The 25229-nt window shown below is 39.2% G+C and overlaps 1 protein-coding gene across 1 annotated transcript in view; it reads right to left on the bottom strand.

Annotated features, from left to right (window-relative positions):
* The window catches only part of CDH8 (cadherin 8), a 333702-nt gene that overhangs the window by 303631 nt on the left and 4842 nt on the right, over window positions 1-25229 (bottom strand). The window contains exon 2 of the mRNA XM_045534039.1: window positions 14444-14894. Coding sequence (XP_045389995.1) covers window positions 14444-14695 — 252 coding nt within the window. The 5' untranslated portion in view covers window positions 14696-14894. The remainder of the gene's footprint in view (window positions 1-14443; window positions 14895-25229) is intronic.

The raw sequence follows: 25229 nt of genomic DNA, 5'->3' as shown, positions 1-25229 counted from the left end.
CACCCTGGTGCTTCGAACCCAAGACTGTGGCTCATAAAAAGCATGGCTTGGTTGAAACAATGTACCTTTTTCCCCACCCCGTGGAGACAGAGTCTTGCTCTGTTGCTCTAGCTAGAATGCTATTGCTGTGGTGTCATCATTCCTCACAGCAACCTCAAACTCCTGAACTCAAGGGGTCCTCCTGCCTCAGCCTCTTGAGTAGCTGGGACTACAGATTTGCACAACCACCACTGGATAATTTTTCTATTTTTTCTAGAGATGGAAGTCTTGCTCTTGCTCAAGCTGGTCTTGAACTCCTGGCCTCAAGTGATCTTCCCACCTTGGCCACCCAAAGTGCTAGGATTACAGGTGTGAGCCACTGTGTCTGGCAATTGTTTCAAGAGGAAGAAGGTTCAAGTTGAGTATCTGCATTCAGCTGCTTGCTCAGTCCTAATGCTTAGAGTTTTCAGGGAGAAAAAGTAAAAACTTAGCCCAGCCCTTTGCTAGATAGGCTAGAAAAGTTTTCCTTGTGCGGACACTTTTAGAATATTTAAAAGAGAAAGCCAGAACCTTGTGGAGCTTACAAAGTAGCAGGAGAAGGATTTTCTATCTGTAAAGACTCTTCGAAGGCTCTAATTCCAAAGTAGGAGTCCTTTCTTCAGTTACCTTAAAAGTTCTCTCCAGAGAGGGGAGTCTTCAGATACAGACTTTCACTTCCCTATCCAATCTCAAGAGGCAGTTACCAGGCATGTTGATTTTCTTTGCAAACATCACAATGTTTCCCTACCAAGTCATAGCACAAACCTGTATCCTAGCGCTTGCAAAACTAAGTGACGTGGAACTGTGCTATCTCTTCCCACTCAAATCCAAGGCTGGTAAATATTCCATCAACTGCAAAGGCCTTCCTCAAATATCAGCAAAAGAATTCTCCAACATTCTTGCATTTATGGTTCCCTGGCCCACATTATGCAGCAATCACAATGTGGGGTACTTGGCTATATTAGGGAACATAATCTTAGGTGATTGAAGCTAAGAGGTCACAAGGTAATTCAGGCTTTTGAAAACCTCATTCAACAATATCCCCTGGGAGGATGTCTATTATTAATCCAAGTTCTCAGTCCACATTTGCCAGTGTAATTACGAAAGTAGCATAGTCCCTGGATTTAAAAGAGACCACATAAACCATATGACTGGATGGTGCACTTTAAAGGTAATTTCATCCAGGGTTTTCCTACCTCGCAGCAGTGGCATGCTGCAAGATTTAGGAGTGGCTATCTTTAGAGGCCTGCTCTGTAGTACAGCCTGAAACTGCAGTAGTCATCTCAACACACTTCGCACAGAGAGGAGTTAGCACAGGGGTAACACCTTCTGCAAAGCTGAGTGATTCACAAAAGCCTTTGAGCAGGTAGTATGATCACTGGGGAAAACACTGGACGAGGTACCAGAAGGTCTGGTTTCTAGTGTGGATCTCATACAACTTAAGTTACCCAACGTGGCCCTCTGGGTGGTTGGGGTGATCAAAAGAAATATTTGGAAGAACAAACTGTATTGGGTAAAAATAAGAACTTTTCCATGAGAACTTTCCTCATATTTCCGTAAGAGCAAATCCTTGTGCAAGGAAACATAAGGAAGAACCAAATAAAGTGGGGGGAGGGGGGAGGCACAGTGTAGGCAGAGCAAGTATAGATTTTTGCAATAAGCCAGTTCTGCATTCAAATCCCAATTCCTCACCTTACAAACCCCCCTGGGACAGTGACTCAATTTCTCTGAACGTGTTTCTTTGTTGAGAGGGGGTGATGTTAACAGTCCAATCTCATAGGAGCCAAGTGAGGGCTAAATAACTCAAAAAGTATTATTTCCCTTGGTCCTATCTATACATAGCCTTTAACTTCCACCTCACCTGTTCTTTCTTGGGCCATTAAAAATACATTTGCTCAAATATATTTGTAAAGCAGCAGAAACAGAAACCTGGCCTTAGCCTTCTCTATAGTCAGATTATTTGAAATTAATTGCATAAGTCAAGTCATGTCTATACTCAAATATACTAGAAAGATAAATCCTAATTAAAGGTTTTTGTTTTTGTGCCAATGTTTCAAAAGCCCATTTCATAATTTGGGAGACTTTTAGAAAGCTGTAAATTATTCAAATATTCTTTTCCTACCTTCCCATCTTTCTTGTAAACGTCTGTCATAGTCTGTAGATAGGAAGTATGTGATAATTTTATTCAAAGACTCATTATCAAATTACTATGCTCTATATCTGATTTGCTATGGTGAAATGGCCATGATTTCATTTCTAGTGCTAACGCTAGAAAGCATGTGAAGTTAAAAGCCAAAATTGTGCCTCTGAAATCCTAAGAAAAAAGGAAGATCATCATGTTTGTTGGTTTACTCAAATTGTTCTGACTTCATGCCGAGTCCTGCCAGCCACAGTTATTCAGCACATGGCATGTGTTAGCATCAAAATGCACTCCTTTTCAAAAACAGCAAAACCTGTGTGATCAGAAATGCCATAAAAGTATGCATAAGCCCATCTGTCCAGGGGCTAAAAAAAATTAGTCTGGACCCAGTGAGACTCAAATCCACTCCATATGGCTTTTCTCTGCATACTTCTCCTTCCCCTTCTCTCCTTCCCTCCCCCTCTTCTCCCCCATTATCCCACCCTCTCCCCCTCTCAATCTTCATCTTTATCACATTTTCCCTTTCATTGTTTTTGATCCTCTGTGTTTCTTGAATGCTGTGCTCCTGTGGAAAACTCTCACTTTCTGTACGTTTTCTGGGTCTGGGCTCCTTTCTTGCATTGCATCACTTGCAATGTGACTTTCTTTCTGTATTTTAGGATTTCTGTCTCACTCTATTTACTGCTTGGCTCTATGGCTTACATTTCCTTGACTCTGTCTCAACACTTCATTTTGTGTGTGTGTGTGTAGGTTGGGGGGAGATCCTGAGGGAGGTCGTCCTGTTTATTGTTTTTTCTTTCAGCTTCTTTCTGCTTGGGTCTTTTCTCCAGCTGGCAGGATGGAAGAGAAGATGGGAACGTTTAAACGCATTTCTGGTAGTCTAATCGGGATGTGGAATTTGGGTTCAGCTATAAAAAACTAAGGTCTTTACAGTATGAGTTTAGTGACAGGAAAAATAGAAGACTGGACTCGAAAAACAGTGGCCTTGATCAATAGGACCAGGCATTGCAAATGTCCAATGATTTCTGAAAACACCTCCAAAGGCTGATTATAAATGTTCCTGCAAAGGCAGGGATGTAATCGGAGGATGAGCTTTGCCAAAGCAATGCGGCTCTAAGAGAAAAAAATAATAGGAGACACACACACACACACGAGTACGACAAAAGCCAAACTGCAATGAGAAATTCATTTATACTTTTACAAGCACATTAAGAAGAAGCAAAGAAAAACTCCACTAAAAATAACCCTGTCACATTCTAAATAAAGCCTTGGAGTGGCTAGGGAGTCTGACTTGCTTCGAGGAGTTACAGGATTTGGTCATTTTTAATAGCCACATTTGCTCTTTCCCCAAACTACTGTCCCTCAGAGAATTCGCTAAAGGCGGAAGGGAATCATTCTCAGCGGCCAGGGTGCACCAGCAGCAAAGGATATGACCAGAACAGCCCAGGGGAAAGTCACCATGATGAGGGCTGGGACAGAAGAGATGAAACGGAGAAGCATGTATCTATTTGGAAAAAGACTCCTGGAGTCTCAAGCACATCAAGGAAGCCACCGCACAGAGCTAAGTAAATTATAGATCCCACCTCTGGAGCCTCTGCCATATTGCCCACCAGCTCAGTTTCCAAGAGTACAGGGAATTGTTACTAAATTATTCAGCATTAACACAATTAGTTCAAGCAGGGTACAAGCGTTTTGTCTTCTTTTAGTTCCTGTCTATGTGTACAGGATTTTATTTTTCATCTCACTGTTCTTTCTGCTATTCTGGTGATTTCCACTTTAAGAGGAATGCAGAAAATTACCCACTTCTGGCCACAGGTTCCAGCGAGCTCTCTAAATTAATGCTGCCTCTCTGGAGTAGTTAAGAACTCTGGCCAGCTCAGGCAAAGCCAGACTCATCTCACTCTAGTCACCTTAACCAATGAGAATGCACTTCAGTCCAAAAGGCTCAGTCTGCCCAATGGGGAATAAAAACATATGTAATATATTTAAAGCACTGAGTAAGGTGCCTGGAGTGTTTAATAAAAATATTCTTCTCTTCTTGTTACTCCTCCTTCTCCATCATTTTTCTCTTACTTCATCAGCGTAATCATTTTAATGTATATTTTTAAATGAGAAAGCAAAAAGATAGACACTGTGCTAGCCTCTGTGTTGAGAATAACCTCCAAATCACTGTGTACATGGTACCAGCCCTGTAAAGGCCCAGAATATACCAGTGTCATCTCCCCATAAAGGAAATAAAACAAAGCCACCACGCACATAAGCCTCAAGGACATTTTTCTTCTCTCAAGTGGTTTATGCACACCCGTCTCTGAGTAGCAAAGCAGGTAGAGGTACATGCAAAAAATAATAAATAAGTATAGTGGCTTTGCAATGACATAGACATCTCTTAACTGTTTGCTCCAATCTTCCTAAACCTTTTGCATTCTAGTCATGAGGCCATACCTTTGTTTCCTTCCATGATCTCACTTTTCTCGTCTGCAAATTGGGGTCGCAGCCTGGCACACTGAACACCTAACCACGTGGGGTTCAAATGTGATAATGTGTTTCCATGGTTACAGGAACAAACTCTGCAAAATCACCATGCCAGGTTTGAATCCCGTTTTCATCAAGTAATCACTATGTGTCTAATCTATACTTTCTAATGTAAATAACTCTTCTCTTCAGTGACACTTTCCTGATCTGGTAATGGGAATAATGGTACCTTCATCAGGGGGGAGATTGAACAGGCAAATTTTATAAAGTGTCAGCCATATAGTAAACGCTCAATAGATACTATCAGTATATTCAGGTTACTTAGAACCTCTTTGTCTCCCCCCTCTTTAATGTCTCTGAACAATGTCATCAGTTACCTTGTCTTCATCACATATTCACAGCAAAAAAGAAAAAAAATTGTGTTCAACACAGCTGAGATTTTTTTTTTTTTTTAAGGATTAGGGAGAGAAATAGAAACATGCATGTAGTGCTTTATTCCCTGCTGTTCCCCAATATTTCCCAGCCCCTCTGATCAGCCTCATTTGGATGCTGGCACTGTCTCCCATGGAAGCCCAGTGACATTTGATACTCTGCAGATTTCCGAGCACATCTGTTGCACTGTGGAAACACATACAGAGAGGAGGAAGTCCATAGGACTGGGCAGGCGACAGTTCTCACTAATTGAGCTGGAGGCAGGGGCACAGGTGGCTGTACAGTCTGCCGCCTCCACTGTCACTTGCAGTGTAGGGGTCCCATCTGCAGACGGACGCTGCAGCCTACCATGTCCAGTGCCTACCTCATGGGGTTCTAGTGAGATAAGCAGCTGCTTCCTCCCCAGACCTCACCCAGGGCTTTTTCAAACACCAGCCCCCGTGACTCTTTAATTGGGTGGTATTCAAAAGGGACTCAGGCTGGACAGAGCGACCAACGAAGCATGATTCAAGCCATCCTGGGGTTGGTTGATGATTGAATGATGTCCTAAAAACTATATATTTTGTTTTAATGCTTTAATGTGCGTGAGAATTACCTGGGGATATTGTTAAAACAGAATCTGAGTACGTCAGGGTGCACAGGTGTTGTACGAGATTCTGCATTTCTATCCAGCTCCCAGGCATTGCTGCTGCTGGTGGTGGTCTGCAGACTTCACTTTCAGTATTAAGAATGTAGTGTATGATATATCTTCTCTAGGATGTAATATCCGAAAGGATTTCTAAATGTATTAAAATCTGAGGTCAGAGAGGCAGTGCTGATGAGAAAATATGCTCATATCTTAACTGAATATTCAGATCCTTGGCTGTGGCCAAGGCTGTCTTCATTGTATTTCAGAATATTCAAAGAGTTAAGGACAGGAACATACATGACCAAATTATGCCAAGGTTTGTGTGTACACTTAGGGGGTGAATTTAAGTTAACTATAATGGAAATGAAATGTACATGTGGAAAATACTGAAATATTTTTAAAATACTATTGTCTAGAAAACATATATAACCAGGCCAAATAAAACCTTGCAGATGCTGTAACACTTTTATCTTTCTGAAATAACATAATTCCATAAATAACTTTTCTGAGTTATTCTTATTGAAAAATTACAAGCAACATGTAGGCTGACTATATTTTTTAATACTTAGAGATTCATAAGGTAGTTTTCCATTTCAAAACCAAATATAAAACTCTCATATCTGGTTAATATTTGGCCTATTCCATGGTAACGGAAATTGTTTACCATGCTTTTAGCTGTGCAGCAAGACTGCGGGCTGTTCTTTCTCTCTTCGTAGTTTCATAAAACCAACGAAATATGCCCAGTGCTTTAATTTACTAATTGATGAAACTGGCCCTCCAAGTGTTTAACACAGATATCATTTTTAAAATAAAACTCTATTTACCAAATGAGTTCCACATTAAGTAATGGTCTCTAAGAATTGGCTATGAATGGATGGTATTGATTTTAGGAAAATTGAGCAATATAACATTATCATTTATTTTCTCTCATTTTATTATGCTTTACATTGTAATAAAAGTATATCATAGAAAGTAAAATGCAGAAAATCACTTTTTAAAAAACTGATAATCCAACAACATATATTGGGAAACAAAAGATGGTATATATTGGTATATTTCCTTATAGGTTCTCCTTTATTGCTTTATGGTACAGTTATTAATCTGAATCGATGTCAGGAATTAACTGTCATTTTGTTTTTAAGGCAGTTATGTGGATCCAATTTACTCATTAGATACAATGATGCATTTGGGATTGTTTATGATCTTATGTTGTTTTCAACTGGGGAAGTCCGCACATCCAAAACAGTGGATAATGTTTATAGATGTGATTAGCATTCTCCTGACATGAATTGTTTAAATCAAGAACACTGGCAATGTATGTGTGTTGGGGGGATTAATTAAAAAAAATACCGGTAGAGTGATGAAAATTGTTGAATATGAGTGAGTTGGTTAATGATCCTAGCAGTTCATTATTTTTGTAAAAGTTTGAATACATGCATATATATTCAATATTTGAATATATAGTTAATGTTTAAATATGTATATTTTTTCATCTGCACACAGAGTTTGATACGTGCCAAGCACTCTGACCATACCACACCTGCATTTTTATAATTATATTATATACATGTTTTATATCTTGCTTTTAGTATTTATTATGTTGAAAGTACATTCTCATGTTATAAATTTTAATTTTTTAATGACTTTGCACTATTCTCTCATGCAAATATGCAAGGAATCACTTTCCAGTCGTGCTGCATTTATGTTTGTCCAACTCTTCTTTGCGAACCTTGGCTTCAAGCTTATGATAGAAATCAATTTTCTGCTTTTCTTTTATATGGACTGGGTTGTTGCTATTTATTCAGAAAATAGAATTAGGTAATCTGGGTACTTTATACCCATACACATATAACTGCTATCATTTTGCTTCAAGTGGGAAAAATATCTGCCTCAATGAGATGCCTCTCAAAGAGCTGACAAAATACGCAAGACTCTTCTTGCAAGAAGTCTGATTGAATATATTTCTCAGGGCATCTACAAAGATAAGCACATATTATCCACTGTCTCTCACCTGGTCCCCTGGGTAAGGAATGAGGTGAACAAGGTGAGAGTCTGGGGCTACAGAAAGAAAGGATTAGGTGATGATTTAGAATTTTACTCATGCACAAACTCAGCTAACAGACCCTCCATGTGTATGCGTGTGTGCCTGTGTGTGTGTTTAGGGTTTCTGCTAATTTAAAAGACTGATATTATTCCATTTATTTATATTATTAGCATCAAAAGATTTCTAGCAGTTTCAGAATACCGTTATGTCTAAGCCCAGACACTGGGCAAGAGGCAGACTACTGGTTGTTTGGCCAGATTGAGACACGCAATGCTGACTTGTTTTCCTGCCAAATTATTGGCGCACAAGGCTCTGTCTGAGTAGGCAGAAGCTTCACGGAACTGACAGTGAATTGTTCTTGCAAGGCCGAAGATACAATCTGGCTGTGGCTGCGAAGCCCAGCGTTCTTAACATGCAAACGGCCAGCAAAAAATAATGGCATGTCAAGTACAATTTTCTCACCGGTCGCTGACACCGTAAACTGTAATAGAGTGTAATTATTTGGCATCCTGTGTCCTTCATACTAAGCGTCACCCAAACGATTTCCAAGTTACAGGGAAGAGGGAAGGTTAGAAGGTCAAATTTAAAGAAAGAAAATGAGTCAGTGCCTTGGAGGAAGAGAATTATAAATAGATGTGGCATCACCAGCGAGAGTTATATCCAAATAAGGAACAGCTCAGAAGCCCAGGTAGGAGGGAAAAAGAGAGGAAAGAGAGCAGAGGAGTTTATGTAAGAGAGTGGATTTAGGATGAAAGATCTGGCCACCTGCAGAGCAGACTGTTTTTTTCCCCCAAAATAAAGCAATATGAGGAATTTAGGATCACAGGAACCACAGAACAAGGGCTAACACAACATGGGGCAAAAATCAATAGATGTTACACATACACACACATACACACTCTCTCTCTGTCTCTCTCTCTCAGCATCTCTAACCCTAAAATCTGAGGTCTGAAATGCTCCAGTGCTTTCTGAGCATTGATAGAGCATCACAAGTGGAAAATTCCACAACTGACCTCATGTGACAGGTTGCAGTCCAGATGCAGTCAAGACTTCATGTCATGCACAAGATTGTTAAAAATACTGTACAAAGTTTACCTCCAGGTATGTGTATAAGGTGTATATGAAACATAAAGAAGTTCATGTTTAGAGTTGGGTCCTATCCCCAAAATATCTCATTATGTGTATACGAATATTCCCAAATCTGAAAAAATTTGAAGTTTGAAACATGTCTGGTCTCAAGCAATTTGGATCAGGGATATTTAATGTGTGTGGTGTGTATGGGGTGGGGGGAGGGCGTGTGTATTCTTGTTCCAAAGGAATTTGTATCTTAAATATATGATATCGAGATCCACCAGACACTGACAAGCGAGCAAACTGCAGCCACAGAAGTTGAGTGACTTTCTTTCCCAGCTACTTTGTAGTAGAGCTGAAATAGAAACAGACCAGATCTCCGAGAGATCCTTACCTATCTTTGTAACTTGACCCAAAATACTTTAATCCTACTTCCTTGTCTTCCAGTGAGATGGACTAAATGCTTGTGTCTCCCCACCAAAACTTGGTAAGTTGAAATCCTAACCCTCAATGCGGTGGTATCAGGAGGGAGGGCCTTTGAGATGTAATTGGGTCATGAGGTTGGATCCCTCATGAATGGGATTAGTGTCCTTATAAAAAAGATGCCCCAGAAACCTATCTTGTCATCTCTCTGACAATGTGAGGATACAACAAGATGATGACAGTCTACAACCTGGAAGACAGCCCTCCTCTGAACCCAACCGTGCTGCCACCCTTATCTTGAAGACTTATATCCTTCAGAACTGGGAGAAATAAATTTCTGTTGTTTATAAGCTGCCCAGTCTATGTTAACTTGTTGTAACAGCCAGAACTAAGACATCCAGTTACCTTGGCCCTCTCTTAGCTCCATAAATAGCCTCGCAAATGCTATTTTATCCGTTGAAAATGCCCTTTCTCTCTTTATCCCTGAACCCTGGTTAAGGGAGTTCATGCGTATCAGCTTACAGATTATTTCTTTAGGGAAGAGTCCACCCTCCCGCAGAATAGGTCAGCTTCCTCTGTATATGCTTCAATAGAACCATATTCCTTCACTTCAGAGTCCTTATCTCAGTTGTAATGTGACATTCGTTCATGTGATTATTTGTTTGAATGCCTGTCTCCCCCTAGCAGCCTACTGGTTCCATGACAGAAGGTATGGATCTGTGTGTGCCCAGAGCTGAACATCCACTGGCAATGGGATACTCTGCAGATAGTAGGTGCTCAATAAATATTTGTAACATGCCTCTATCAATCACCCTCCGGCTTACAACAAAGGGCTCTCATGACGACATCAAGCCACGTATCATAAAGAGTCCATATACATTTTTACCACAAGGATAGTATTTTTGCCTCAGTTGCAAGATTTATCAAAAATCACTGCAGGTTTTCTCTCTCTCTTTTCTGTACCCAAACAAATGGTACCTGGTGATGTGATATGCTCGGTATTTATGTGTTTATGAACAGGCTTTCCACCGCCTTGTTCCACAGAGAACTGGAGGCAGGAGTGGAATCTGTTTGGCTGCTATTTGTTTTTCGGATATTCGGAAAGAAGATTGCGCCAATAAGCGCAAACAGAAGTTTGAAGATGGTTTGGAAGAGAACGTGCTGCTTTGTGCCACTGGTGAGGAAGACATCTCCATGGAGGTGACCCTGCTGCCTCTTGAAAGAGAGTTGTTTTAACAAGTTCACGTTTCTACTCTCACTGCCTCACAGAAAGACTTTTAAAATCAACACATAGGAACAACTGTTTCAACTACCCTCCTGGTCTATAAAATACCATTAGGAAAGAGAGAACATGAAGCCCTCGTATTGAAAAATGCCACTTATGTTAAATCTGATAGAGCTTATAGGACCGTTATAAATCCCTCCTTTATTTAGGGGGATCATTCATTCCTATTTTCATCCGAAATCTTGACTGAGAGGTCCCCATATGCAGGCAGTGTTCTAGGTTCTGTATAGTAAAGAACAAAGGCCACAAAAATCCTTTTTTGTGTGTGTAACTTGCATTCCAGCAGGAGACAAACCATAAACACAATAAAGTAGAGAATACGTAAGATATGAGCATCAGGAAGAAGTAAAAATAAAGCATAGGCAAAGGGCATGAAATATTGGAGGAGAGGCGATTATATTTTAGACTGAATGGATAAGGAAGACCTCTTTAAGAACATGACTTTCAACGTCATTCTAATTCAACAGGAAATATAAAGACTTATGTTGCTTCTGACTAAGGGAATCCTTAGTCATGTTACTGTATCCCGTGACTTTGCAAAAACCCTTCTGTCTAGCTGGAACACTTCTCAGCCCCCAAAGACTCACCAGACGTGAGTGCCAGTGACCCTTCAGGACACACTGAACATCACCTCTACCCTAAACAACCTGAACCAATGAAGGGACCCTTCTCTGGGCTCCCAGAATTTTGTGCTCACCTAATGAGGTTGCTGCCAGTTTGTCCACCATTCCAACTACAAACATACACATATATACACAGTGAAAGATACAATTATGACTACAATTACTCTGCCAAGCACAACACATCTACTATTTATTTAATCTTATATACTGTTACTTATCTTATTTGTATAACCCTTGAAAAGCTCTAGTAACCTTCTCAGGGTTAACACCGAGAAAGTGGCTAAACCAATATTCAAACCTCTGGAGAGTCCACCTCTAGTGCTTAGAGTTTTTTTCCGGGCATCCAGCTGCTTACCAATATAGTAAAAACAGATGATAGATGCTGTATGGTTATACGTGAAACTCTGAAGAACCAATCACTCAAAAACTGGCTCTGCCCTCGAGCTTGAACTCAACCTGCTAGGTCCGAGGCCCCTGCAACGGTGACTCGCAAGAGGGCATTTTAAAGAGCAGGGATGCTCATAGGTAACCAATGCTTCTCAGCCAGTTCCTGGGGAGAAGCTCTGAGGTGAAGTGGTTTAAAGAGTCGGATGTGGAAGAACGTGCACAGATAAAACATCGTAAAGCACCGGTGGGCACCCCGATACGGATCATCTCCGCACTCAGCCTGACTCAGAATCCGAAATGTACTTTTGGCTTCGCTGCAACCCAGGATCCTCAAAGGCTAGGCTGTCATAATTCAGGAGCAATTTTCTTTAAGGGGAAATGATATGATTGAAAATGTTTGCAGAAAAGCCCCTCAGAAAATAAATTTAACTCTGATTTAACAATTGTTTGGGAATGGGTCACGGTAGGAAGCAGTGAAAAGAGCTGAGACTCAAAAGCATTTTGGCCGTTGCAGACTCCTAGCGTTCAGTGGCAACATTTCAGTCCCCCAGAGAAACGTGACCATCTCAAAAACTACTACGTCGCAAGAGGATGCTGAGTACCTGGCCATTCGCCTCTTTCTCTATTGCTTCATTTAGGGAATGTAGGAGAAGTTAGTTATGAGATTCTGAGTCCAAAACAACCTGTGTTAATTACTTTTTCTACTCAGATAAAAACAGAACTTTCCCCTGGGCATAGCATGTTATGCAAGACAGGATCAGAGTGATATCCCTCCATAAAGAGGTAACTAAAAGAAGCAGAGAGAGTAATCATGCATTATGTATATGTGCATGAATTTCCAGAACTTCATATGGTATGAAGACAACTTGCCTTAGGGCTGGGTAAAGAAGTTCTGAATATCCAGAAGTACGAATTTGAAGACTTCACATTCTATACTCAATAACTCTTAAATGCATATTATAGTTTAAACTCCAGGTAGCTAATTACTAATGTAATAGGGTATAGTAGGTGAAATAATGGATTTGGAAATCCCCAACAGGATTCAAACTCAGATCATTTATTAGCTCTGTGATCTTGGTTTGGTTTAATAATTTACCTAAGCCTCAGTTTTTGTATCTACAAAAAATAATAATAATAATAATGCTGGTAGAGGAGCCCGTACCCAAAACCCACAGGGCCAGGTATGTTTTGGAATTCGGAACTCTTCACACTTTAGAAACATACTAAGCTACATAAACTACATAGGAAGTAACTCCCTCAGCAAGGTCCAGGGCAGCACCCTGTAATCAACCACATTAGCATTTCTGCAGTGAAATATATGAACAGTCACAGTAATGGGATGCATTATGACTATAAATAGCCCCAAGTCAGTTCTGCTACCTGAGTTGTATCAAGCATACAAAAAAATCTTTCAGAGATTTTTATATTTTGGACTTATGGCAAAGGGAGTGCAGATTTGTTTTATACACGTTTGTGTGCGTATGCATATGTACATATACACACCCACAACCAACACATACATATATACTTATATATAACGTATGTATGTATAGGGAGAGGACAGCTATTGTTATTCGTAGAATAAAAAGGTTTGTCCCCATCTTTTATAATAGTGCTCAACACATAATAAACACTCCGTACTGGCCAGAATGTTAGTTGCCGAAAGGCAGGGATTATTGTTTTGTTCATTAATATGCCCCCATGTGCCTAATAGAGCGTCTGGCACACAGGAAAGGCTCAATAAATATCCGTGTAATGATTCATGATATCTCCTCATGCAGGCTTTCTTCATCCGAGTAGAGTCATGTGAAATGAGATGCACGATCCTTGAGGAGGCTCAATTTATTTTGCAAGACAGCAGCGTAGAAGCCAAGATGTGATCAACACTTTCTACCGAAACACAAAGAGTTAACGCAAGTCTTGAAGATCAATGTTTAACCCCTCCTATTTTTCATTTTTAAAATCACTGAATTTGGGAAATGAATGACATTGGCCTGATTTACTTCTGAATCTGATCAATTAGGAAAATCTGCCATTGGCAGGCTGAGTATTGGAATTCTACCTATAATGGTGTGCACCAAAATTAAAAGAAGTTTATGAACAGTTTGGAGGAATAAACATGTATCCTTTTCAATAACCTACGGTGTGATTTTGGAAAGCAGGCAGCACACGTGTATACAAAGAACATTTCTCTAAACTTCCAACAACAAAAAACCAAATGTAAATCTAGTTCAACACACACACACACACACACACACACACACACACACACACACAGAGTCCCCTAAACTAAAATTGTGATTCTGTACATTTGCTCCTACCTGACAACGGATGAACTAGTTTCCTGTTGCAAAGTTTATCAAACTATAGTACAAAGCGCTGCTAAGCATCTACTCCAAAAACTTCCCTTTCTCCATTTTTAGGTCAATGATTGAAACAACAAACAATGAAAAACGAAAAGGTAGAAACATCTACCTGCAATGGGAGATCTCCACATGACCTTACACAATAAAATGAAACAAGATAACATCTTCATAATTGAAGTGGTAGGAAATCAAACACAGCAAAAATGCATACCTCTTCCAAGTACTATAAACTAGAGAAAAGCTTTGGCATAGCATAGAGAGCTCTCCTGTGCATGAGAAAGAAACGCTTATCTGTTTATGCATTGCACAAGTGTTGCAGTATTTTATCTATAGCAGGGACGAAGAGGTAGAAGGAACAGCTTTCCCTAGAAGACCATTTTAGACTCTTGCCTTGGGATTATTCATATTCCTCAAGGAACCAACAGGTTAACTAACTAACCATCTGGTCTAAAGGATTCACAGCTAAATATGGCAACCGCTGTGAGGAGTCTGATGTTAAACATCTAAAGACCATAAACAGACCCTGAAATTGGGATCTTAAAAACGAAGCTTACCCGGCCAACAAGAATCGGTTCAGGTCCAGAAAACTCTTCCAGGACAAACATTTGATTCCAAACCCAGCCTCTTTTGGAGCGATTCAAAATCCGCTGTTCTTCCCTCAGCCTGTTTAGTTCCAAAGGGGATCCACTCATTAAAACTTGAGAATGATTCATTGGAGCCATGAAAATGCAGGGGGGTAGAGTAATCCATAATATTATTAATGGAGTCCAGAGATCCAGGATCATTTCTGCTAGCCGTTCTGGCATGGTCCCACCAGTTAAGGAAATCACCACGAAAACGAGACAATTATTTTTGTTGTCTCCAATCTGCAGCCATCCAATTCATCAAGCAGTGTGGAGCATTTACTTACAGCTCTGCCACGTGTCTATAGCACGGGAAACAGACATCATCTAAGCAGCTTTTCTAAGACCACAATCCATTGGCATTTCTTTTCATTGAAACTTCCTGCAAAAAGAAGAAGAAAGATAAAGGCGCATGGAAACAGGTTTTAAAACAAAATCACTGTCTTTCAAAAGCACCGAAGTGAACATAGGCACTTCTCAAACTCTTAAGAAAGTGGATCTAAAGAATTAGAATGAGTAGGCTAATAAGTCCTTTTATTTTTAAGCTTTATTTAGATATTGGTTTTCACTCTGTGGCTTTGTCACTTATCAAAAACTACTGTGAGTAATACAAATTCTCTTTTTCCTCCTTTCTTTCCTTCCCCTCACCCTTCTTTCCTTTCTTTCTTTCTTCTTGCCTCCTTCCTTCTCTCTCTCCATTTCTTCCTTTCTCTCTTTTCTTACGTCCTTTTCCATTTGTAACACAAGTTGAGGTGTGTGCTAATGCAGCACTCTTATGAAACAGACTGCAAGCCTTTTTCTTTTTGTCTCTTGTTTTAACCTGTTTAAAGACAGGTTTGGGTTCATTTTATGCCGAAGAAATTAGCTTTTAATGCATAACATTTAAAAAAAAATTACAAATGGAGAGTGGGAAGGGGAATTTCCCCAATTTTTTACAGTCTTAGCTTCCAGGATCCACTAGTAGAGAGCGTCCAGTTCAGGGTCAAGAATACAATTTTTTGCCATGATGCTAATAATGAGTGAATAAAATTAGACTGCTCCCAGAGAGAAATTCTATAATGTCCAACTTGTATGCTATAATCAGGACAGTGTCAGGGTTCCCATTTTAAATGTACAGTTGAACAGGGGATTTAAATTATGAAAAGCTCCTTTGGGAATAAAATATGGTAAAAATACAATTTTCAATTGAAGAGATTCAGAAAGGGATGGGCAAAAAAAAAAAAAAAAATCCCCATTACCTGAGGTGTCAAATACATTTTTTGCTTACTTTCAGCGTGGCAAAATGTGTTTCTTCCCTCTCAAAAAACATTATTTTTAAGGAAATAATGTTCACTGCAGATCCCAGAGAGAAGCCTCACTGAATTAGATTAAATGGGAAAATAATTCCTCAGGACACCATCAGGAACTGTTTGGCCCAGGGAATTCATAATAAGGTAGGGAACCTTTCACCTCTAGTGTCTGGTTCCATTCTGGCTCGGAATGGGAAACAGAGAAAGCCATTAACGTTGGCTGGGCTGGTGAGTGGCCTTAGTGAAGCCAGCTGAGAGGGGCAGACCCACACTGTGCTGCAAATACTTGTTAGACCGGGCAGTATCTGATCTAACAAGATGGCCAGTGGAATCGCCCTGCTTGTCATTCTTTGCCTGGGCTCAGCTCAATCACGGGGACTTTGTGCCTCAAAAGGACCCTAGCCTGATGAATGAGTACATAGGGAAGCCACAGCACGCAGAAGTTGCTTTGGAAACTGAAGAGAAGATCAGCTTTCAGGAGGGAACCAACTCAGAGAAAACCAAATCCAGAGCAACGTCCTCTCCTTTCCTTGGAATTGCAGTACCCTCAGGGAAATCAAGCCTTTCCCTCAAAACAGATTTTCCTTAATACCTTGTCTCATCCCAGTGTGAGAGCAGAACTTTGCAAACTTCAAATTATCTTGGATAGAACTGGAGCCCATTCTCTTAAGTATTCCAAGAATGGAAAAACAAGCACCACATGTACTCATCATCAAAATGGTATTAACTGAGCAACACTTAGGTGCACATATGGTAGTGACATTTATCAGGTGTCGGGCAGATGCGGGGGGGAGGAGGAGATGGGTGTATTCACACCTAATTGGTATAGTGCACACTGTCTGGGGTATGAACATGCTTGAAGCTCTGACTCGGATGGGGCAAACGCAATATACGTAGCCTAAACATTTGTACTTCCATAATATGATGAAATAAAAATACATTAAAAAAACTGAAACAAAATTCAAAAAGCCCTGGTAAAGAAATCTGCAAGTCTTTGTGTCTTTCTGAATGGTTGATCCACTAATTTACTTTAACAGCATTGACAGCACATCTGTTACGTGCCTTGCTCTCTTCTAGATGTGCAGGGGCAGGTGGAGCAGAAAGAGGACTGTGATATGCTGGAGAGGGTCTGTCCTGGAGGCAGATAAACCTGGGTTTGAATCCCAGCTCACCCCACTTACTGTATCTGTAACGAGGGACAAGACAGTCAAGTTCTCTGAGCTTCAGTTTTCTCTCTTGCAAAGTGGAACTAATAATAATTCCTATCTAACAGGGCAGTAGTATGGCTCAGAAACAGGACACATGTCATAGGAAGCAATCGCTAAACTGGAATTCATGCGGTTTATCTTGAGTCACACAAGAAGGGGGGTGATGTCATGGTCCTTGCCCTTGAGAAGCTTTGGTAAAAAAGACAAAGGGATGAACAAAGAGTGAAGCTGTGTGTCCTCTGCCGTAAAAGTAAGCAAGCTACAGGGGTGGCACAAGGAGCTCAAAGGCCTTCCCTAAGGTGGCATATGTAGGATGAGGATGATGCTGGTGATAGAACGGCTGGACCATTTTACACACATGCTGAGACTCCTTCCAGCCATGGAGCCTCAGGCTAAACACTTATTCTCTCCGCATGTATCCAGCTCCATGATCAGTCACATCTGAGTGCACAAAAGCCTTGTAGGCTGTTTTCCAAGGGCAGAACAGTGAGATGGTTGTGACAGTGACCTCTAGTGTCAGCCTGTGTGGAGTTTAGACTCTAATCCTTACGTTTTACCAGTTGTCTAACTGGGGAGCAGTTAATAACAACAATGATAATAAATCCTACCTACCATGTCTATTTTGAGGACTTGAGCAGACAGTATTGGTAAAGCAGTTAGGGTAGGCTAGCATGTACTGTTCCTTAAAACTGTGCCAAATACTCTTCAAGTAGACTCTGGCATTTGCTTTGTTTTTAATGACTCTGGGATAAGGAAGTTTCATCCCAATTTAAATTTATAATAGGTACTTCCTTTATGGAAAACACCAAGTGGCACTCAGGATGGAATGTGATAGGATGGTACCCTATCTGAATGCGACAGAATGGGGTAAAATGTGATAACAGACCCTGAACCAACGTTATACAATGACATAGCTTCATTAGTCAAAATGATAGATTAATAAATAAACGAATATGTGTACAGCCACAAATAGTATCCCTGAGTGCAATATTTTACAGTTAGATAAAGCATACAATGCCTTGCCTTGTTGTGTTCAAAACTTAGGCAGAGGCTGATTAAATGACTTGCCTAAGGAACACCTCCAGTAAGGAGCAGAACCAGTATTTGAATCTAGGTAACGTAACTCTGAAATTCTCTTTCTGAACACAACCCCTCCTGTCATTATAGAAATACTTGATAGCACATGCTATGTGTCAGGCACAAGGGATAAAAAGGCAAACAGGTTGGACAGAGGTCCTATCTTCAGAAAGCAAAGAATGTAACTGGCAAAGACAAAGGAATATATAATTAATTCAGTGAAACTTACTCTTAGAAAGGCTAGGGGAATACAGAGGAATGGATAAGCCACTCATCTTGGAAGCATTAAAGAATGCTTCCTAGGTAGGCTGGGCACAGTGGCTCACACCTATAATGCCAGTACTTTGGAAGGTCAAGGCAGGAAGATTGCTTGAGGCTAGCAGTTCAAGACCAGCCTGGGCAAGAGTGACACTCTATCTCTACAAAAAAATTTAAAAACTAGCCTGTTGTGGTGATCTGTGCCTTTTGTCCCAGCTATTCGGGAGGCTGAGGTGGAAGGATTGCTTGAGCCTAGGAGTTCGAGGCTGCAGTGAGCTGTGGTCATGTCACTACACTCCAGCCTGGCAACAGAGCAAGACAACGTGTCTAAAAATGAAATTTAAAAGCTAAAAAGGCGGCTTCCTGGAGGGGGTGTCATGTAAATGTTGACAAGAAATTAGCCAATTAAGGAGGGCATATGTGTGAGGGAACATTTTAGTCAACCAATGGATAGGAACAAGACCACCAACTAATCCAGGATCTCTGAATAAATCAGCATCTAATGTCGTTTTCATATTGGTACTTGCAAGATCACCCAGTCCATGCTCACTTCATCTTTCTCTCTAACCACCAAATTCACATGAGTCATGATCCCCCAGAGTACACGTCAGACAGGTTGTCCTCTTGTCTGCCAGTTCTTTGTGAAAAGGAGAGTATGTTTGATTTTTCCAAAGGTTTGACCTCCCATAGAGAAGGTGTGGGAGACCACTGAGTGCTATTCCAATGCAACTTCTCAGTTTTCAGACAGGTGGGCAATAATTTGTCCAACGCCCTACAGTCAGTGGCGAAACCCTGGGAAGAAATTAGTCCGACTCAATGGAAATCATTCGTCAATGTAAGTCATTCCCACCACTCTTTGCACAGAGCTTCTAGCAACTGAAACACTCATATGCCACCTCCTTAAATTTTGCCAAATTGGCTCAGTTTGGGGAACATTTATTTTAAAGTGGAAAGCCAATATTATTTGCCATCATGGAATATAACTTTAAAATTACAAGGTTAAAAGTGAACACTGAGAAAGTGCCTGGATAATATTATATCTTAAAGAATACGACATACATACACACACATCTATTCATATCTACTCTTCAGAATAACTCTGTATTATTGTTACTTTATTTTCATCATTTCCACTGTAGAGATCAGCAAATTAAAGTACAAAGGTATTAGTATTTCAAATAATGATTTATTTTGACTAAACTAGATATTGTCAAAGCCTGAGGTCATCTCTTCATTAAAAAAAAAAAAAAAAAAAGGACCAGAAATAGGTAAGAGCAGGCTGGTAAATACTTAACAAGGGGTTCTCTGAAAGAAAAAAAAAAAATCCTGATCTTTAATGTTTTCTGATTTCCATGCTATAAATACTTCCACCATGACCAATTTCAAGCTTCCAGTGTGGTCATTAACTGGTTCTGGCAGTTACTGAAAATTTAACCGTCATCTCTGTTAAAGCCCAGTCTAGAGTTGGTTCTAGCACATCCTAGTGGAGTGCTCCAACATCAATATGCACACAAATCACCTGGAAATCTTGTTGAAATACAGATGATTCACTTAATCTAGTGTGGGGCTTGAGATTATGCATTTCTTATAACATTTCCTGCAATGCAGACGTTACTGATTTGAGGACCACACTTTGAGAAGCAAGTAGTACAAAAGAAGACTAGTTCCTAACTCAGTCCTCCTTGAGATGACCTGAAGGACTCCATGGTATGATGGGAGAGTCACTTCTTCAATGTCATTTAATGTCATGCCATGCACTACTTACCATCACAGCACATACAGGAGTGAAGGCATATACCAGACTTGGGGAAACCTTGCACTAGGGCATATGACTATATAGGATTTTGTATAATGTCCTAATACTCTCATCACCCCCATACCTATCTTATGTGGGACACTGGGAACATTTCCCAGCTAACTGGTGTGTTCGTATGCACATGCATACTGTAACTGAGTGCTGAGATGTGGTCTTCAAGGTGATCCTGTCAATTATAGAGAAATGGGATTCTAATGTGACATTTAGATCCATACTATTTGCATGCTTGCACCTCTGCCATAGGCAGAGCTAATGTTGTCCTCTTAAAACATCAGAGAACAGCTTTGTAGACATTTTTGGTATGCAACAAAATGTTATGGCAGTGTTATCAGAATTAATAAACATTGTGAATAGTAGCTGCATACACAAACTTCTTAACTTTACGCAAGGAAGAAGAAATTGAGCAAGGTTGTAAAGCTTGGGTAAAAAATCAATTTATTTTTACATTTTCCAACCACAGTATATATGTCTGGCCAAGCAATCCACTTTATTATAATGCTGTTGCGTTGATTTACATCCAGATAGTGAGATGAAGAGATTTCACAGTCTCTCTGGAATTCTTACGTATAAGGAAGTCTTTAGAATGCCCCCATAAGAAGACAGTTTTTCCTGGGTAAAATAATTATAATCTGACTTTTCATTCATACTCACATTTTAGAGATAGTTCTAATTACAACCTGGATCTCACTCTGCTGATTCCAACACTTTTTTTTAAGGTGAACTCAGTCAATTCTTAGATATGTAAGTCATTATGCAAAAACTTATTACACCATCGATTTTGTAAATCACATGGATTAAAGTTCAAAATGATGAGCCATACGCTGATAGGTGAAATCTAAAATAAAATCAGACTTTTGGAGATACTTTAAGATTCAATCCAGCAGATTATTGCGGTTGACAGGAAATTATGCTTTTATTATCCACTGGGTTTAGTGGCCACAATATTTCATGAAAGCAAAAATGACACACAGGACCAGTGAGTTTCTATTAAAAGTGTGTCTGACCTTGAATTTAGAGCCATTAGCAGCCTGGTTCAAAACAACTAAATGCGTATTGAATTCAACGTGGTATTTCAGGGGATGTGATTCAGTGTGTGGCCCAACCCCTGGGTGGCTGGAGTCCAACAGGTAGGGACAGTCTTCGGATTTTAGAGAAGGACAATACATGCATGCATTCGAATATACATAGTACAAGAAGATCATCTTTCCTAGAGCCTTTAGAATTCCCTGACCGGTTCTCCTGGCAGAAAAAGGTTCTCAAATATTTTATGTACATGTACACACACACAAATGTGTTTATTTATTTGTTTATCCCTCCCTCAGCCACAACCCCTCTGGTTGTCTTTGTCATTAGACCATACACTTATCCAGATGTCAATCTGTCCAAAAACATAGTTTGCTTGTTTTACCATTCAGAGCAATACTTGTTGAACGTACTTTTTGCTGTTATTGACATGCTATTCTTTTCTACCTGAAGCTTTTGTTTTCTTTAAACTCTATAATCGCTGGTTACCTTGGCAAAAATCAATAAATAAATGCCTCGTCCTCCTCCTTTCCCAAGATAGAGTCAGAAATTTGGTCTTCACAAAGAAGCTTTTGTATCTGTTATAGAAATTTCAGAATGGGGTGACTGAGCCTGTGACAAAGATGAGAAAGTCAAAATAAGACCCCTTCTCTAGTATTATAGACCAAGACCTATAAAACTTTCTTGGAATCCTAAGTTAAGACATGAAGGATGAAGCTATTCTTTGGGGCTTTTTTAAAGGCAAGATGATTGTGAGTCCTGCACCTCCCTTGCCATTACAGACACAGTGGTGCCAGGAAGTCACTTCTCAAGTCTAATCTAAATCCCTTCTGCTTTATTTAAAAGCTATCTTAAAAATACATGTTCAAAATTTCATAGCCAAAGACAGAGTAAGTGAAAACAATTTGTGCTGGCCCTTTAAATCACAGCAAATGATCAAAATCAATCTTACTTTTATCAACCTTGTAGTAACAGCGAAACTGTTGGGAGCCCCATGAGAGAGATGTTTAGAGCATTCATGCTATAGTCACAGACAGTACTCTGAATCACAGCTCTGTCATTCATGAAATAAGTGACCTGGGCAAATGTATTTCAGTGGTGGCAGATGGGGAAATTGATGCTGTGTTTAATACCACCTGCCTTGAATGATTGAGTAAAAAATTAAATAAGTTATTTAAACTCTTTGTCAATGTAGCTAAAATAGTTACTATTTAATGAGTGTTTCCAGTGCTTAAAAAATATTGACTAATTTAAAAAATATATTTTATTTCAATCTCTTGCCATGTACATCAATGGGGAAAATTCCAACGTTCTATGTAGACAGGTATTAAGTAAAATAACTTTTTACAGCTCTTTACTTTTTAAAAAACTGGCATGAACCAAGATGAATATAAATAAACAGCATTTTATAAATAACTTCCCCTATCCACAGCTAACATACAATTAAAGTAACGATTTCAAATAGTTTTATTAGAACTCTCAAGGGCTGTATTTTTACTCTGCAGAGTCAACCATGTCTCTGCTTCCCACAGAGGCATGGCATTGTCTCTTAGACAAGGTAGCAGGAGAAAATAAAACAAAAAAGAGACAATAAAGAATTTAAATGTTTTAAATTAAAATTTTAAAAATAAAAAAAAAGACATGGCACTGCTCATCACTATTTTCTGCTGAGAGGTCAAAGTATGAGAAATTCTATTGCATTCCATAATCACCTTCATTCTTGTGAGGATGGTGCAACTGGAGCGTCCCTACTAATTCCAAGAGGAGACCAAGGTGATATCTTACACACTACTTAAAAGGGAACTCAGAGAAGATTATGCTAATTAGAGATCGGGTTCAGGTAGTGTCTTCTGCCAAAAATATTCAACAGTTTTTCTATTTATTTCACGGAACTTTAGCACTCTCTGATGATAGTTAGAAATTAGAAGCTTTCTCTTCTCACTTAAGAAATGTGAAAATGGTTAACATCACTGATATTGCATAACCAGGCCTAGAGAGTCTGTTATACTGAAATCAAAATACAACCAAGTATCCATGTGTAAGTCATCAGGACTTTGTCACTTAGATTATACTGTCTGTATATTAACTACTGATATGTTTACAAGTGCAGCTTACTGTCATTCTTTCATGTTTCAAAAACTTTATAGCTTTAAAACCACCCGCTGATACTGTCAACCTGAACTACAGACACAGATGATGGATGGATAGACAATCAGAGCATCCATTTGACAAAAATAATTTTGAGTTATGACCCAGAATATATGGTTCATGAAAATTAAGGGAACTACACAGCTTCTAAAATAACTATACTATCTCAAGCTACTATATTTTAGTAAAACACAAAGGCAAGACAAAGGTAAGTGTGTTTTACTACTCTAATCAAAATAGGTATGAATAAATTTTTTTCATTTTTCTAAGCATCCCCCTTTGGAAGATGGAAATAGTTGGACACAAAGTAAAATTCTGTTTGTCAAACTCAAATAGCAATAGACTAATAAAGAATGGAATGTGCCTTTTTAATTTTTAAACCAAATTTTGGAGATGAGATCGCACATATAGAAAAGGAATAATTTCCTCATGATATTTATATAACTCCCCCATTTACTTTATATCATTTTTGTCATATCAGAAATCAAATAATCATATTTTATGTATTAATCTATCTAGAAAGAAGGCATGGAAAATATTGTTCTAACTGCTAATAGAACTTAAATATACTGTATCATTTTTACTTGATATACATAAAAATATTAAGGAGATTCCATTTAATATTCTTTTGCAATATATTCAACATGACTAAGATATCAATAAACATCCATGGAACCACCTTGTCATGGCATATTTGTGTGTGTGTGCGTGTGCGTGTGTGTGTGTGTGTGAGTGTGAGAGAGAGAGAGAGAGAGAGAGAGAGAGAGAGAGCGCCAGATATCTTGCTGATTAAAATCAATATAAAGGAGTATGGAATTGTCTTCTAGGACATTCAGAGCTGTGATTCAAAAATATATTAAAGAGAAATAAGGGAGGCCAGTATGGAGAGAGGAAGTTCATCCTAGGTTATTTTTTATGCAAGAAAGAAAGTTCATTCTCAAATATTTTTTTCGACATTCTTAACAAGGGAAAGGTACAGACACTGAGTTGCACGTGCAGCAATTCCACAATTAGTACATTTTTTACTGAATAGAATATAACTTTGCATCACATATAGTTTAATAGCATTCATTGATGCAAGTCTAGTCTTAGAGTCATTCTCATTTTACAAAGCTGAATGATGTCATTTTTTTATATTCCCATATCACTTAAAAAGTGATTGTGAAGGAGAAAAAGTATGCTTTGTAGAACATGGAAGAAATTGATTTTAAAAAAAGAAAAAAGCTGTGTCTAAAAATAAACTTAGGAGGATTTATGAAATTTCTGTAGAGAAAATTGTGGTAGATAAGTCATAATATTGGACTTTGGATATGATTGTATCTCTCCTTTCGCTTTACTGAAAATAGCCTGGTAAAGGAGGTGGGGTGTAATCTTTGCTAATTTGTTAATGCATTAAATAAATGTTTACTTAGCACCAAGTCAGTGCTTAGCCCTGGGCCAACCATCCCTCTAGCATCTACAACTGTCTTGGGCAGTGGGTGTAGGGAAAGAAAATGTTTGAAAATTCTAAATATAAATGTTATTTATTCATGATACTTTCCAAACAGATACAGAAAATCACATCTGTGTATCTCCACCTACTAATGAAAAAAAAAGGACATTTAAAGGCAAGAAGGTGGGTGCTGTTTATGATGGAGAATAGCACATGACATTTAAAACTCAGGAAATAAAAGCTTGGGACTTGACAGAAAAAGGAAATAGTATTGGCCCTGGTGCTTTGCCATGAAGAGGTAATGGAGATTTAGTTAGCAGCAACATATGGGAGAAGAAGCTAAATGACATCCCTTGAACTTATTTCTTTTCTGACCTTTTGAAGTTGCCAGGTTCAACTAATTTTCTCCTCATGGTTACATCTGAAGCAGGTTCCAGAGACAGGAACCAACAGTTCAGCAGAAATA

Source organism: Lemur catta, chromosome 20 (genome assembly GCF_020740605.2).
Source record: "Lemur catta isolate mLemCat1 chromosome 20, mLemCat1.pri, whole genome shotgun sequence".
In the NCBI taxonomy this organism is placed as follows: Eukaryota; Metazoa; Chordata; class Mammalia; order Primates; family Lemuridae; genus Lemur; species Lemur catta.
The sequence above is the reverse complement of the archived record's forward strand: the minus strand, read 5'-3'. Positions and strand labels throughout refer to the sequence as shown.